We start from the raw sequence: 14,712 nt of genomic DNA, 5'->3' as shown, positions 1-14,712 counted from the left end.
TAAATGTGTTGGTCTGGAGCGGTGTGACCTGAGCTGATAACAGCAAACCTTTGCCTCGAAATGTACGAAGTGGCTTCTCGTCTGAAGGACACGTCTGCATCTGGGTTGATAGCCCCCACCACTCTCCCATGAAAGTATAAAATGCTTTGAAATGTAAAATTGTTTCAGTGCAAGTACGTGAGGAAGTATAGAATCTCAGTGGCTTGTGCTCCTTGGAACTGACCAAGTACCAAGTTAGAATAAAACTCTCTGATGTAATGTGGACGTGAATTTAACCGGGTTGGTTTAACTGTTAACTAAAAGTAAGAATAAATGAAATAGAACCAAAGAATATTGCAACAAATGGGGATTCTTAAGTTCATTGTACGAGGGTGAGAAGTGTATAGTGGATAATTAGAATAATAAATTGTTTCACAAAGTAAGGACTTGTGTGGACATCGGTTATCACTGTCGGTGGGTTTATGCAGGATTTTATAACCAAATCGGATAAACGTTAAACTCTGCCTGAAGATAAATAGGATTCCACAATCAACCAGGAAGAATCCTTCAACGATCACAATGGGGTGGGTGAAAAGGTGGGTGAAAAATCCACAACACTAAGCTCGGTGAAATCTATTCAATTCATGCTCCCTTTGGCACGCGACTCTGGCGGTCTTTGTTTATAAATATCATCACATCCTACCAGACATCGAATGAAAATTAGTCACAAACATCACTGAGATACAATATATTTCTTTTCATTGTGTTCCATTGTGTTCCATTGTGTTCATACCATTGTGTTCATTTATTCATCGACATTATCAACAAGTCTCACATCAAGTCTCAAGTCACAAAATTGGTGACTCGAGTCTCCATCTCTGCGTGGAGCAACCTGGAACCGGAAATAAAAAGGGAATCTAGGATGCTGTCATAAGTGCAAGCTGGTGTCCAATAGGAGAGATGGTGAGATGTTATCGAACTTGAACGGAGTGATAACAACTCAAACTTTATCAAGAGTAGCTATCAATGATTAAAAAAAAAACACAATGACCACAAGATTACAAAACAAGGGACAAAATCCAAGGAATGGGGTTGATTTTCACTTTTTTTATTTTCAGAGTGCACCAGGGGTCGGTACTAAGTCCACTTCTATTTGTAGTTGTGATGGAGGTGCTGGCTCGGAGGGTAAAGGAGGGGTTACCATGGGAGCTGCTGTATGCAGATGATCTGGTGTTGATTGCAGAGAGTATGGATGGACTGAACGAGAAGATGAACAAGTGGAAGGAATGTATGGAGGCAAAAGGTTTGAAGGTGAATATCGGAAAGACGAAGGTGATGGCAAGTGGTAAAGCATGTGGTGAGGTGGAAAGGACTGGGAAGTGGCCGTGTGCTGTGTGCAGGAAGGGTGTCGGAGTGAACTCCATTCAGTGTACAATGTGTGCTGAATGGGTTCATCGAAAATGTAGTGGGGTGAGAGGCTCATTAACCAGTGTGGCAGCTACATTCAAGTGTAAGGTGTGCATAGAGGGAGCTGCAGATGAAGGAATTGTTGAGTTGAATCTTGGAGATGGTGTGAAGCTGGAAGGTGTGAAAACATTTTGCTATCTCGGAGACATGCTGAATGGAGAAGGTGGATCAGACTCTTCGACGGTTGCTGGAGTGAGATGTGCATGGAAGAAGTTTTGAGAACTGAGTGGCGTGCTGACGAAGAGGGGAGTGTCGTTGAAGCTGAAGGGAAAGGTGTATGCTACATGTGTGAGGAGTACGATGATTTATGGGAGTGAGACATGGGTACCGAACATAGAGCAGCAACAACGTCTGGAAAGGGTGGAAATGCGAATGGTTCGGTGGATGTGTGGAGTATCGTTGAGAGAGAGAGGAAGACAAATGATGACTTGCGGAAGATGATGGGAATAGAGTCTGTGATGGATGTTGTGAAGAGAAACAGGTTGAGATGGTTGGGTCATGTGTTGAGGAAGGATGAAAGTGACTGTGTGAGAGGAGTGTTGGAAATGAGTGTAGTCGGAAGTAGAAGACGGGGAAGACCAAGAAAAACTTGGTTAAAGGTGGTGGAAGAAGAAATGTGGGCAAGGGGATTAAGAAGGGGAGATGCAGAAAACAGGGTAAAGTGGAGAAGATTGTCATGAGGCCCGCTAGGCTAACCCCCGCTTTAGCAGGGAAAATGGCATTAAAATGCTTGTTGTTGTTGTTGTTGTTGTTGTTGTTGAAATATCCCTGTCTGGTGAAGACAAATAAGCCCACTTGGTTGATCACAGTTTAATTGGTCTCCTTTTCCGCAGAGATTAGAACGAAATCATTTCATCATTAACAACAAAACAAGTAATAAAAACAGTGTCATGAGTTCTCCACGAAGCTCAGCTTACCCTCGAGCAGCTGAGCAGCTTTGCTGGACTCCTTGGGAGGAGAACCACGTGGTTCCTCCTTCACATGATTATTACTCAAAGCATCTTGAGAAGCCTGAAAATAACTTTGGAAAGTTTCCATCGTCCCCGGATGAGCTTCACCTGTAAAACATTTGACAAGTTGTTTCTTATTCGGGAAGGTATTTGTGTTATTGGAACCATCACTGGAAGATTATTATTCGTATCATTATCGTTGTTCTTCAGACCTTTGACGAGTGAGGAGGAATCATCAATGAACTCGGACTCCACCTTCACTTCCACGATAAAATCTGAAAATAAAAAAAAAACATCACAATGAAAATCAACTTTAAATAACCCTTCAGAAGAAACTAACAATCACAATACAGTTTAAAAGTTTCCATTGGTGGAACAACAATAATAAGTTAAGAGGTTTAGGGTTTATCACCATGTATGAACTCTCAAATGCACAGATTTACATTATTTATACTTTAAAAAGAAAATAACTCCAAAGCAAAAAAGAAAGTAGGCCTCAACGTTTTGGGCAGCGTGCTCCACCCATCAACAGGAGGAAGTAACTGGAGCCAGATATCGCAAATGGGTATCCCGTTTTCTTGAGGGACCGTGTGATGTAAATATATCTCCAGAGCTTCTCCGATTCTCCTTGTGTGCCAGTGACTGGTGGATGTGACAAGTCTGCTATCTCACCATACTACGTGATGATAATTATTGGTCTGTGCGTGATTGACAATTACTGATTTTCCCCTTCTCCTCTTCTATTAAATGCCTGATGTTCTTTCAATCTAGTGGTGGATGTCCTGCCAGTTTCACCAATGTAAACTTTGCCGCATTCACACGGGATGCGGTAAATACCCGCATAGTGGTTAGGAAGCCTTCCGTCCTCATGGGTGCGAAGAATAGATTCAAGCTTATGTGTCAAGCGATGGTGTACTGTTATATTTGCAGTCTTGAGAATCCGTTGTGGATGGTGTGATGTACATCCAACGAAGGGAAGAGTAACTTGTGCTCGAGCTTCTGGTGTTGGATCATGAGTTGTTGGTGGTTTAGTGATGACCTTGTGAGTGGGATAGCCGAGTTGTGGGATAAGTGAATTGAATTTAAGGACATTCGTGATGCGGCGTAGTTCATGATGCAGGTTATGCTTGTCGCTGATGGTGTAGGCACGATGAACAAGAGTGCTGCTCACAGACTGGAGAGTTGAGGGATGATGAGAAGGGATTTGGAGTTGTTTTCCTTTTGAAGTATAAAGAATGCAAACATATCATTTAAGAGCTCAGACATGGTGAAAACCCTTAACCTTTTAACTTATTAATCACAATACAGTTTTGGACAGCTTGGACAGATCACCGAGGGAAGCCATCGTTTTGTGTTCCAACACTGCTGGTTTTGCCGTTGAGGATCTTTCGCTCCCCAAAGAACCTCTCCTGAAATGAAAGACTGTCGCAATGAGGAGATGTATCTGAAACTTTTCAGTAAAGTCCAGATACACTTCAAGAACATGAATGTAATAATCTCCTATGTGTTCTCAATGCAGTACCATGTTGCAGCAATGTTCATTCAATGATGACCAGTTGACCAAAGTTCAGAATGATGTCAGGAAGGGACAGAAATATAAACATGAGTTAATCCTCAAATTGTGAGCAGAGGTGGAATGTACGGAGCCCCGAGGCAGCAAGGGCCCCACGTGACCGATCATGGTGCACACAATCTTTTGAGATGAGCCCTCTCCCCCCCAAGCATGTTTTTCCATGTTGTTTAACTAGACAAGACTATTACAACATTAGGGGGTGAGGTTAGTCGAGAAAGCAGGTTAAGTGGAATAATAATAATGTAACAAGAATGACAATAAAGAGTGGAAAAGGCCGAACTAATCTTAGGGTATTATATAATAATACATTTGTTTGTGTGTCTGTAACAATCCTTCCCACCGATTGGTTGGACAGGTGCCCTGATTCCACGCACAATTGTAAGTGATGCGTATTTAAGATGTTTCAGGATGAATATAATTATTTTACGATCATTTATTAACACAATTAATAGGCTACTCATAGTCAAATCACTCATTCAAAAATTACACAGAAAACCAAACGACCGACCGTAATAAACCATGACCTGTTTTGGCCATGACCATGACCTATAAATCTGTTTTGGCCAAAAAAAAAACAAATAACAGTTGCTCATCCAAGTTTTTTTTTTTTAAACAGGAAGGAGGCCCTTTTTATTTATTTTATTTTATTCAAAATAGCTGTCAGATTTTCATACCCGAGAAATCATGAACCTGACACGTCAGTTTTTTACCTCCAACCCCCCCCCCAAAAAAAATTACATGGGTCATGTCCCAGACATATCAGTTTTTCAACCTCAAACAAACACGACGTGGGTCATACACCTGGACACGTACACACTCACTAAACCGATTAAAAATACAATCCACAGTTGTAAACAAATCTGCACTTATAAAAGGCTGTGTGTGTGTGTGTGTGTGTGTGTGTGTGTGTGTGTGTGTGTGTGTGTGTGTGTGTGTGTGTGTGTGTGTGTGTGTGTGTGTGTGTGTGTGTGTGTGTGTGTGTGTGTGTGTGTGTGTGTGTGTGTGTGTGTGTGTGTGTGTGGTTCACAAAGCATTACGTCTTCTCTCTGATAACTCTCCTACCCCCACCTCTCTGTCTCTCTCTCTCTCTGGACATATCCAGGCAGGTCGTTATGTCTGGACGGTAGTGATCTCCATATGTGTCTGGATGGTGGTTATGTCTGGGCGGGGTTTGTTTCCAGACATGTCCAGATGGTATTTATCTCCGGTCATGTCCGGATGGGAGTTTGTCTCCGGACATGTCCGAGCAGTGTTTGTCTCCGGACGTGTCCGAGCAGCGTTTGTCTTTGGACAGCTTGCCTGCAGATGTGTCCGAGCGGTGTTTGTCTCCGAATGTGTCTGGGCGGTTTTTATGTCTGGACGGGAGTTTTGTCTCCGGACGTGTCCAGGTGGTGTTTATGTCCAGATGCGTCCAAGTGGTGTTTGTCTCCGAATGTGTATGGGTGTTTTTTTATGTCTGGACGGGAGTTTTGTCTCCGGACGTGTCCAGGCGGTGTTTGTCTCTGGACATGTCTGGGCAGTGTTTTTCTCTGGGTTGTATTTATAGTATGACCGGTAGAAAATGGATTTCAAACGATATTTTGTTTCCATCTTCGCCGTTATTCTATGCAGAATCATTTTCATGAGACAGTATAACTCGTAATTAACGCTCCACCGCATGTCTACCTTCCCTTCCTCTCACCCCTTTGTCACTCCCCCTCCCTCGTCACTCTCCCTCCCTCCTCTCTCTTCCCCTATCCCTCCTCTCTCTTCCCCTCTCCCTCCTCTCTCTTCCCCTCTCCCTCCTCTCTTTTCCCCTCTCCCTCCTCACTCTCCCCCTATCCCAATCTCCCTCCTCTCTTTTCCCCTCTCCCTCCTCACTCTCCCCCTATCCCAATCTCCCCCTATCCCAATCTCCCCCTCTTTTTCTCCCCACATCTCAGTGTTCCCATCAGTGAAGCGACAGGTGGTATTTGCTGGTGCATCATAAATCTATGGCCAAGGACAAAAAACTACACACTTCGTGTGTATTAAAAGGATTGGCTATGCAATCTTCCTATAATCGATCAACATAAACATTTACTGCACAGATTTAAATACGTGGATGTGGACTCACCATCGCTCCCTGGTCCAACTCCCCACTCGTGAAATCAGAGAGAACATGACATTGTGAACATCGCCCATCAATAACTGTCCCCCGTACCATGGCTTCAGGACTTCAGTTCCCACCCCAATTTGCAAACAGATAAAAACCATCTTCAAAAATAGGGGCACTACACCTGGGCGCTCACCTGGAAAATAATGGTACTGAGGAGGAAGTCAACGGAACCAGCAAAATGTACCAATGTTATAGGAAATACCTATTTTGGGGCGCAACCTACCCCCCCACCCCCACCCGTAATCTCTCTCAGACCCAGACTTTTTTGATGGCGTGAACAAACATTGGTACACACCAGGTGATGAAGATTGTGATCAACTTTAATTGATATCGTGTGTGTAGTTTCAGAGAAGTTGCAAATATTTGTGGACGGACGAACGGACAGATGGAAAGACGACGCGCCGTCCCATAATCTCCCCCAGAACGATTCCACGTGAGCTAAAAATGAAGCTTAAATCATGAAAATGATTTGTCGCGTTCACATAATTAGTTGACATTCCACATTCGTGATGCAATTCGCTCGTCTATATAATAATAATATGCACGGTTAACCCAAATAAACTCCCTCCCAGCTGCGTTTCACCCTCCGCAATTCGTCCCGATGGACTGGGGACACCGCTCGCTGCGGAGCGCGATATTTAGGTTTTTGTGTCGCAGTCGTCGTGCTTCAGCGATCGAGTGAAATCTGTTTCGGTGATCTACTACAATCTACATCGACTGAGATCTGGTTCGGTGATCTACTACAATCTACATCGACTGAAATCTGTTTCGGTGATCTACTACAATCTACATCGACTGAGATCTGGTTCGGTGATCTACTACAATCTACATCGAGTGAAATCTGTTTCAGTGATCTACAACAATCGACATCGACTGAAATCTGTTTTGGTGATCTACTACAATCTATATCGAGTGAAATCTGTTTCGGTGATCTACTACAATCTACATCGAGTGAAATCTGTTTCGGTGATCTACTACAATCTACATCGAGTGAATTCTGTTTCGGTGATCTACTACAATCTACATCGAGTGAAATCTGTTTCGGTGATCTACAACAATCTACATCGAGTGAAATCTGCTTCGGTGATCTACTACAACCTACATCGACTGAAATCTGTTTCGGTGATCTACTACAATCTACATCGACTGAGATCTGGTTCGGTGATCTACTACAATCTACATCGACTGAGATCTGGTTCGGTGATCTACTACAATCTACATCGACTGAAATCTGTTTCGGTGATCTACTACAATCTACATCGACTGAGATCTGGTTCGGTGATCTACTACAATCTACATCGACTGAGATCTGGTTCGGTGATCTACTACAATCTACATCGAGTGAAATCTGTTTCAGTGATCTACAACAATCGACATCGACTGAAATCTGTTTCGGTGATCTACTACAATCTACATCGATTGAAATCTGTTTCGGTGATCTACTACAATCCACATCAAGTGAAATCTGTTTCGGTGATCTACTACAATCTACATCGATTGAAATCTGTTTCGGTGATCTACTACAATCTACATCGATTGAAATCTGTTTTGGTGATCTACTACAATCTACATCGAGTGAAATCTGTTTCGGTGATCTACTACAATCTACAATGACTGAAATCTGTTTCGGTGATCTACTACAATCTACATCGATTGAAATCTGCTTCGGTGATCTACTACAACCTACATCGACTGAAATCTGTTTCGGTGATCTACTACAATCTACATCGAGTGAAATTTGTTTTGGTGATCTACTACAATCTACATCGAGTGAAATCTGTTTCAGTGATCTACTACAATCTACATCGATTGAAATCTGTTTCGGTGATCTACTACAATCTACATCAAGTGAAATCTGTTTCGGTGATCTACTACAATCTACATCGAGTGAAATCTGTTTCGGTGATCTACTACAATCTACATCGAGTGAAATCTGTTTCGGTGATCTACTACAATCTACATCAAGTGAAATCTGTTTTGGTGATCTATTACAATCTACTACAAACACCCTTGACTGCTAATGTCTGTATATAAATCGATGTTGAATAAATCCACACGATGATTCATCGTCCGATCAACAACACAACCCGTCATTCGTGAATGGAGGAAACCACGTGTGTCACGGTGGGACATTTCCGCACGGGAACCATAACAGGACGATGTGTAGAGACACAGCACGTACCGTGTCCCGACTCGTGACCCTCGGGTGGAGCGATCCTGGACCCGCAGTCCGTGTGAGAACCTTCCGGACCGAGCACGTTCCTTCCATCCGAGATACTCGTGGATCCCGGAGGGTTCTCTCTGTGCTCCTCACTGAAGAAATCTCGATTCATGACGTACAGTACAGTACAGTACAGTACAGTGCAGTAGGACAAAGTAAAGTCAGGAAGAGTAAACTAAGGTACAATAATAACAAGGGGTGAGTGTCCACAGGACCCGCACCCACGATCCCACAAAAGGGTGTATTCATGAATTCTAATCGACAGATTCGCCACAGATCAATGATTACCCTTTTGACCTTCATACCCTCCTCAATCCACTCATTCCATGAAATACATTCCGTCTCAAATACCCCATATTGTCTACCTATCGGTGTTACAATGTCTCGGAATTGGAGGGTGGTGATCAGATTCAGAAGAGTATTGATACTTGTCTAGATTTGGGGAAAAAGATTGGCAGATGTAATTTAACCTGAGCAGGTGTAAGGTGTTGGTGTTGGTAAAGAACAATGAAAATAGGGATTACAGGATGTAAGGGGTAATTTTGGAGCGTGTCACCACAGGAGAAGGATCTGGAGGTGGTCATAGATAGGGGAGGTAAGCAGCTATGCAGCACAGTGGCACTTTGATTACAGGGAATCTCCAAACTCAGCACCACCACCAAACTCAGCACCACCACCAAACATCACTCTTATGGAGGTGAGAAAGAAAACTTATTCACACCAGTAGCAACCATTTTGAACGAGGCAAAAGCATACCCATGTCCGGTCACCCCGTGCCCGCTTCGACACAAGGGTCCCAACCACACACTGGCTTAACTACTTCTTTCCTCGCTTAACTCATTAACTTACGTATATGTGCATTCAAAAACAGGTTAGAGGAGCTGATTACTGAAATTGGGGCTGATTAGAAACACTTAAACAAAGGTAACGATGACTTAAGATGTGGGAGGTCACAGATATCATGTATCTACGAGTCAGGTATATGGTGCCCCCCCCCCCCCCATGACGGTATCTAGGAAAGTATTGTATGCGCAATATGATCCCAAGCATCCAGAACAATCCTTGAAGTGTTTGGGCTGGTGGCACGGACGGCTGGAGGGTCTTGGTGTACAGAAGGTTGGTGACACTGGTGGATGATCGTCACTTGTGTCATGGATGGTCTCAACGGATTGGAAGTGATCTGGTGAACAGGCGTCAAACTCTGGGGATGTGTCGGAGACGAGATCTGGTACTTTGGCTGATAGGGACTGGGATGGATTCAGCAGTGTCAACACATATGGACAGCTCATGGAGGGGATGTATGGAGGAACCCACGTGCATCACGGTATGGAAGGTCTGGTGGTCTTGATGCTGGTTGGAGGAAAACGTCCTCAGTGTGCAGTGAACCGCTATGTACCGGATTGCGAGGTAGTGGAGGCCTATTTCTCCAATAGTCGGGGACCTCGTAGCATTTGGATTTTTTGACCCGGAAGGTCACGCTCCTCAATTGGGACCCCACATACTTGTGTATGTTGCACCAGGATCCATCGATAGCAGAGACGAGGCAGCGGTTTCTTGCGCATGACTTGTGGCCAGAGTACAGACCAAATCACCAACGTAGATTACTCACTTTGGGGATGGTTTGTGGAGTGACGATGGTTATTGACGATGGTTATTATCTGCAGGTCCTAGAAAGGGATTTGTTGATTGGTGAACCGATCCCGTTGGCACCAAATCTCAAGGGGCATGAGGCCCCATGCACAAATTTGTGAATTCAGACTGGCAGTGCTATTGCGAGGGTTAGTGAGGTTACTGGACCTCCAATAGGCTCCGGGCGTAGAAGTTCGTCCTCAAATTCACGAACCGCTTTCTCGAATCGGTGCGCATGACAGCACGTGGCCCATCCAATGGCCAGAGCTTGATGCATAAGCAGACAAGTTAACACGGAGTGCAATATGTTGTTCATTATCCACGAGGGTCTCCATAGGCCGTGGGCAGTTCCTATGAAAAGGCCCTAAAAACACTTTTCGTTCCGAGGAAGGGGTTCGAGGTGAACTTTTGGCTGCTTGTAGACACGTGTATGGTGGACATTAGGACAAAAGTTCTCCACGACATCTTAGCCCAATAAGGCACAGTGAGCTGTCGAAGTTGGTCGCCGGGGTGCGAAAAGTGGCATTTTGGCGTTTTTTTCCCATTTTGCCGATCGTATATCTCAGCGAATATACATCTCCCAAGCCTCAACTCTACGAGGACGTCAGACACAACAACATAGCTCACGAATCAGAAGTATCGACCATGTTAACACGTTATTGTCAAGATAATGAAAACTGCAACAAGGTGCATCATTCAGAAAAAAAGCGATTTTTGAGGAATTCCTTCATTTTTTACGAGCCTGTATGTACCTCCAATACCGACCGAGATGTCTGAAATGACTGAAGACCACAGAACGTACTACTATCTTCCACTTTTGGAAATATCGTGGTCCTGGGGTGGCCAATGTGGAAAATATAAACAACGCAAGTCGTTACTTTAGCCCGAGCGCGATCAAATCTTTTCATTATCACAAATTTTCACGATATTGACAAGGCTTCATCTTCCACATCGACTGACCTCGAGATTTGAAACTGCGCGTAAGGATACAACCACATGCTTACTTAACGTTAATGGATTATCGCCATCATACTCTGACAGTAATCAGGCACTTAGTCATTAAAAGACGGATAACATTCTCATCTTGTACACTTTCTGTGCAAACAGAAATGGAAATGTGAACAGCGAAGCTATTAACTAACCTACACCACATTCTGCTAAGGGAAGACTACACAGAATCATCTTCACCAAATTCCTAATTAATTATTAATTATCTTCCTATGACTGATTAAGCCAAGTATCACAATCTGTCAATCTCACTGAAACACGAATGGAAATTCACACATCGGTGGGAAACCAAATCAAAAATTATCAATATCTCGCAATGGCAAGGTGGAACCTTATATTATTAGTCCTCGGGATTTGTTTACTGATCCTTAAGTGAATGGATAATGAACTTTATATAATGAACCTTATTTGCCATAGAAACAATAGCTGTTACTTCAAGGCAATGCATTTCTGAAATGCCATGCCACGACTGGATTATTACTGGAAGGACTCGGAAGATGGATGTCGATGAAAAGCTGTGGTATGTGACATTAGTTATACTGAGTCCGGGCATTAGTTATTTTCATCTAACCGTCATCAGCATCACCATCAGTGTCGTCGTCCTGTTCATTCCCCCCTTCGAATAATTCTTCGGTCGGTGTTTTCAAACTATTCTCACAATTCCGACACTTGCATATATCTGTGCAGGACAAGGTAGAGGAGTGACACGAACACTGTCCTGTTTTGCAGTTTCACATTTTACAGGTGCAGTTGACTACCTGCAAGATCATTTCTGGGGCAGGGTCCTGTGTCATCCACAGAATTGACAATTCGTCGCCTGTCATTCGCCAGCCGTGGCCAACTGGAGTAGGAGCATTGATCAAGGGGGATAGCGCCCATCTATATATGGCGGCTTGATAGTTAGCATGCAGAATATGTTGGTGTGGGGCGTCATTTGTAGGTGGCATAGACTGTTCTGGTGACGAAGCCAAACAAAATACTCTATCTTGCGTCATTCACATCCGCTGCCGACTCTTGACCGTAAATAGCACAAACGATCCTCTCCAATGAAGTCACGGTTTCTGCCGCTATATCGAAATTGGACCCCAGCCTCGCACGAAAGTCTCGTTTTTGGACATGGCTGAAAAGGTCTTTTTTCCTTTACCATAAAAACAACTTGTCGAGTCGCATCCGGTCAGGATGTGAAATCCAATGAGAGCCTGAGACAATTCCTCCCCCCAAGTTACTTCTGATGCGTCCGATGTCAATCACACTGCATCCGAATGTATCCACAAGTTTTGTCAGCCTGAATACTTCTCCATTGTTGATGATTCTTGTCCGTATCACATGTTGGCACAACATTCTGTAAGCTTCTTCATATAAGGTGCTGTGAGAAAAGTAAAAGTGATTCATCCGTCAGTTTGAATAAATAAGGTCCCACAGGAAGAAATGAGAAGGAATTATTTCGCACAACTGATGCGATATGCAGTCGTACCTTTCACTTGGAGATGTACCGACTGCCGGCCCTCTGTCCTTGCTGAGAAATCTTGTGTATTGTACAAAACCTAATTTATGGTAACTGACTTCTGCAGCAACACAATCCGATCTCCGAGTGTGGACCAATACACTTTCATCATTTTTTCAGCTTGGCAGCTTCAATCAGACGGCCTGAAATATAATTTGAGGACTTAAGATGTGGGAAGAATATTAATTATTCTTAAACAAAGCCAGAATGGCAAATCAAAACGATCAAATTTGATTTAACTCATAACAAATAGCTCGGTACGTACCTGCTGTGAGTGTTTCAGCTTTAACTAGAGGGGGAGCACTCGGGAGAGTGCAAAACCTCCGCCGCCAATTCTGCTGGGTCAATCAAGTGAACCTTATATCTTAATCATTAAATATGATGTCAACAGTGCTGACAGTTATAGTTCTTTTCTCCAACATTTTTTTTTTGGGGGCGGGGGGTTGGAAATCACTTCAAACATGTAGAAATGCAAAAAAAAGAAATCGAAATTTTGTTGAAAAAAAAGCTCCAAATTTTTTTTCTCTAACAATTATTTTTAGGGGGGGGTAGGTTGGAAATCACTTAAAACATGTAGAAATGCAAAAAAAAAATTTTCTCTAACAATTTTTGAGTGGGGGGGGGTTGTTGGAAATCACTTAAAACATGTAGAAATGCAAAAGAAAAAAAAAATTTTCCTCTAACAATTTTTTTTGGGGAGGGGGTTGGAAATCACTTAAAACATGTAGAAATGCAAAAAAAAAAAAATTTCTCCAACAATTTTTGAGGGGGGGGTTGGAAATCACTTAAAACATGTAGAAATGCAAAAAAAGATTTTTTTTCTCCAACAATTTTGGAGGGGGGTTGGAAATCACTTAAAACATGTAGAAATGCAAAAAAAAAAAATTTTTTCTCTAACAATTTTTTGGGGGAGGGGGTTGGAAATCACTTAAAACATGTAGAAATGCAAAAAAAAAAAATTCTCAATTTTTTTTTGGGGGGGGGGGCCAAGTCCAAAATTTAATTGCATGATCCTTGGACCATACCTAACCCCCCCCCCACGTCCCCCCCCCCACCAAGTTTCGTCAAAATCCGTCGAGGAGTTTTTTCCGTAATACTGTTCACAAAAAAACAAACAAACAAACAAACAAACAGAAAGGGGTGAAAACAGTAACCTCCATCCATCTTCGAAGATGGCGGAGGTTAACTAGTTTATTACGATTTGGCCCGTGGACTCGGTTAAGATAACGTCACTCTTTCTTGCAAATGATGCAAATACGTGGGAGGATATGGCCTTGTGAAGAGATTGGCAATGCCGATGTTGATCGCAGACTCTTCTTTGGTGATGACAGCACACCAGGCTTTTGAACACAAGCATCTACTGCAGATACTTCAGTAGCTCCCTCAAAAGCGTGCAAGCATAGTTTCTTACTCGCAAGCCGTCTCTTTTTATCGGTGAACCGTCTGTAGCACGTCGGATGGTAACCAGCGCTCGGTGGAATATTGGTGAAGCCAATGCCAGCATGGCTGTGATAACGCGACAGGGCGATGCCACCCCTTTCCCCGGGTAAATCTCGCCATTCTCCCAAGCACTCGAGATATTTACCCCATGTAACCTCAGTAAATGGACATACATTCTGTTCTTGTACCGATGACGGATGCAAAACACACCATAAAGGCGACTTCTCCTGGGATTTTTCTCGGGACATCACTAAGTTAAAGCCGACGTGGAAGCTCTGCCATGAGAGTACAAGTAGTACCCGTGTTTACAAAAATACGCCTGCTGATTGGTTGCAGCTGATATTGCTACGCCAGCTGGCCGACTTCTCGGCCAACGTACGCAGTTAATCACCGATTAAACTTTGAAAAATAGTGCGTGTAACTTCTAATTAATGCTCAGACTTGGGCGTTGTTCACATGGAGAACTTTTTACACGTTACAGCAAATATCATTTGGACCATATTGTGAGTGAAAATAAGTCGCACCCTTTTCACGGAACGATAGCGGCAGACAGCCCACGGCCTACCAGTGGACTGCTTGATCATGGTGTGGGGTCTGTTTGGCATGGCAGCACACTGGTTGGACCAGGAAGTCACCTGATCAGCTGTTTGTTCTGTCCATGTCGAGAGCGTAGAAATACCGGTGAATTATGGAACTATGTTGATGATGACTCAGGTGATCCAGCCGAATGTGTAGTGCCGTTAGTAGGCTATTGAGCATCTTGCATGAGACAATGATGCGCTCACATCCGGGGACAGGGGCCCG

General features: G+C 43.5%; 1 protein-coding gene across 8 annotated transcripts in view; it reads right to left on the bottom strand.

Annotated features, from left to right (window-relative positions):
• The window catches only part of LOC147009331 (uncharacterized), a 77,323-nt gene extending 64,432 nt beyond the window's left edge, over positions 1-12,891 (bottom strand). For 2 of the 8 annotated variants that reach the window (XM_085861826.1, XM_085861820.1), the window contains exons 1-3: positions 8,289-12,891; positions 2,609-2,671; positions 2,364-2,504 (exon numbers count right to left, since the gene is read on the bottom strand). In XM_085861826.1, the coding sequence (XP_085717952.1) occupies positions 2,364-2,504; positions 2,609-2,671; positions 8,289-8,439 (355 nt within the window). In that variant the 5' untranslated portion in view covers positions 8,440-12,891. Of the gene's footprint in view, positions 1-2,363; positions 2,505-2,608; positions 2,672-3,728; positions 3,806-8,288 lie in introns of all 8 variants that reach the window. The other 6 variants (XM_085861819.1, XM_085861822.1, XM_085861823.1 and 3 more) reach the window with 4 other exon arrangements.
• Between the last annotated feature and the right edge of the window lie 1,821 nt (positions 12,892-14,712).

This window comes from Eptatretus burgeri, chromosome 17, assembly GCF_056783735.1.
Source record: "Eptatretus burgeri isolate ZD-2024b chromosome 17, Ebu_testis_v1, whole genome shotgun sequence".
Classification (NCBI taxonomy): domain Eukaryota; kingdom Metazoa; phylum Chordata; class Myxini; order Myxiniformes; family Myxinidae; genus Eptatretus; species Eptatretus burgeri.
This window is presented reverse-complemented; position numbering and strand designations above follow the sequence as displayed.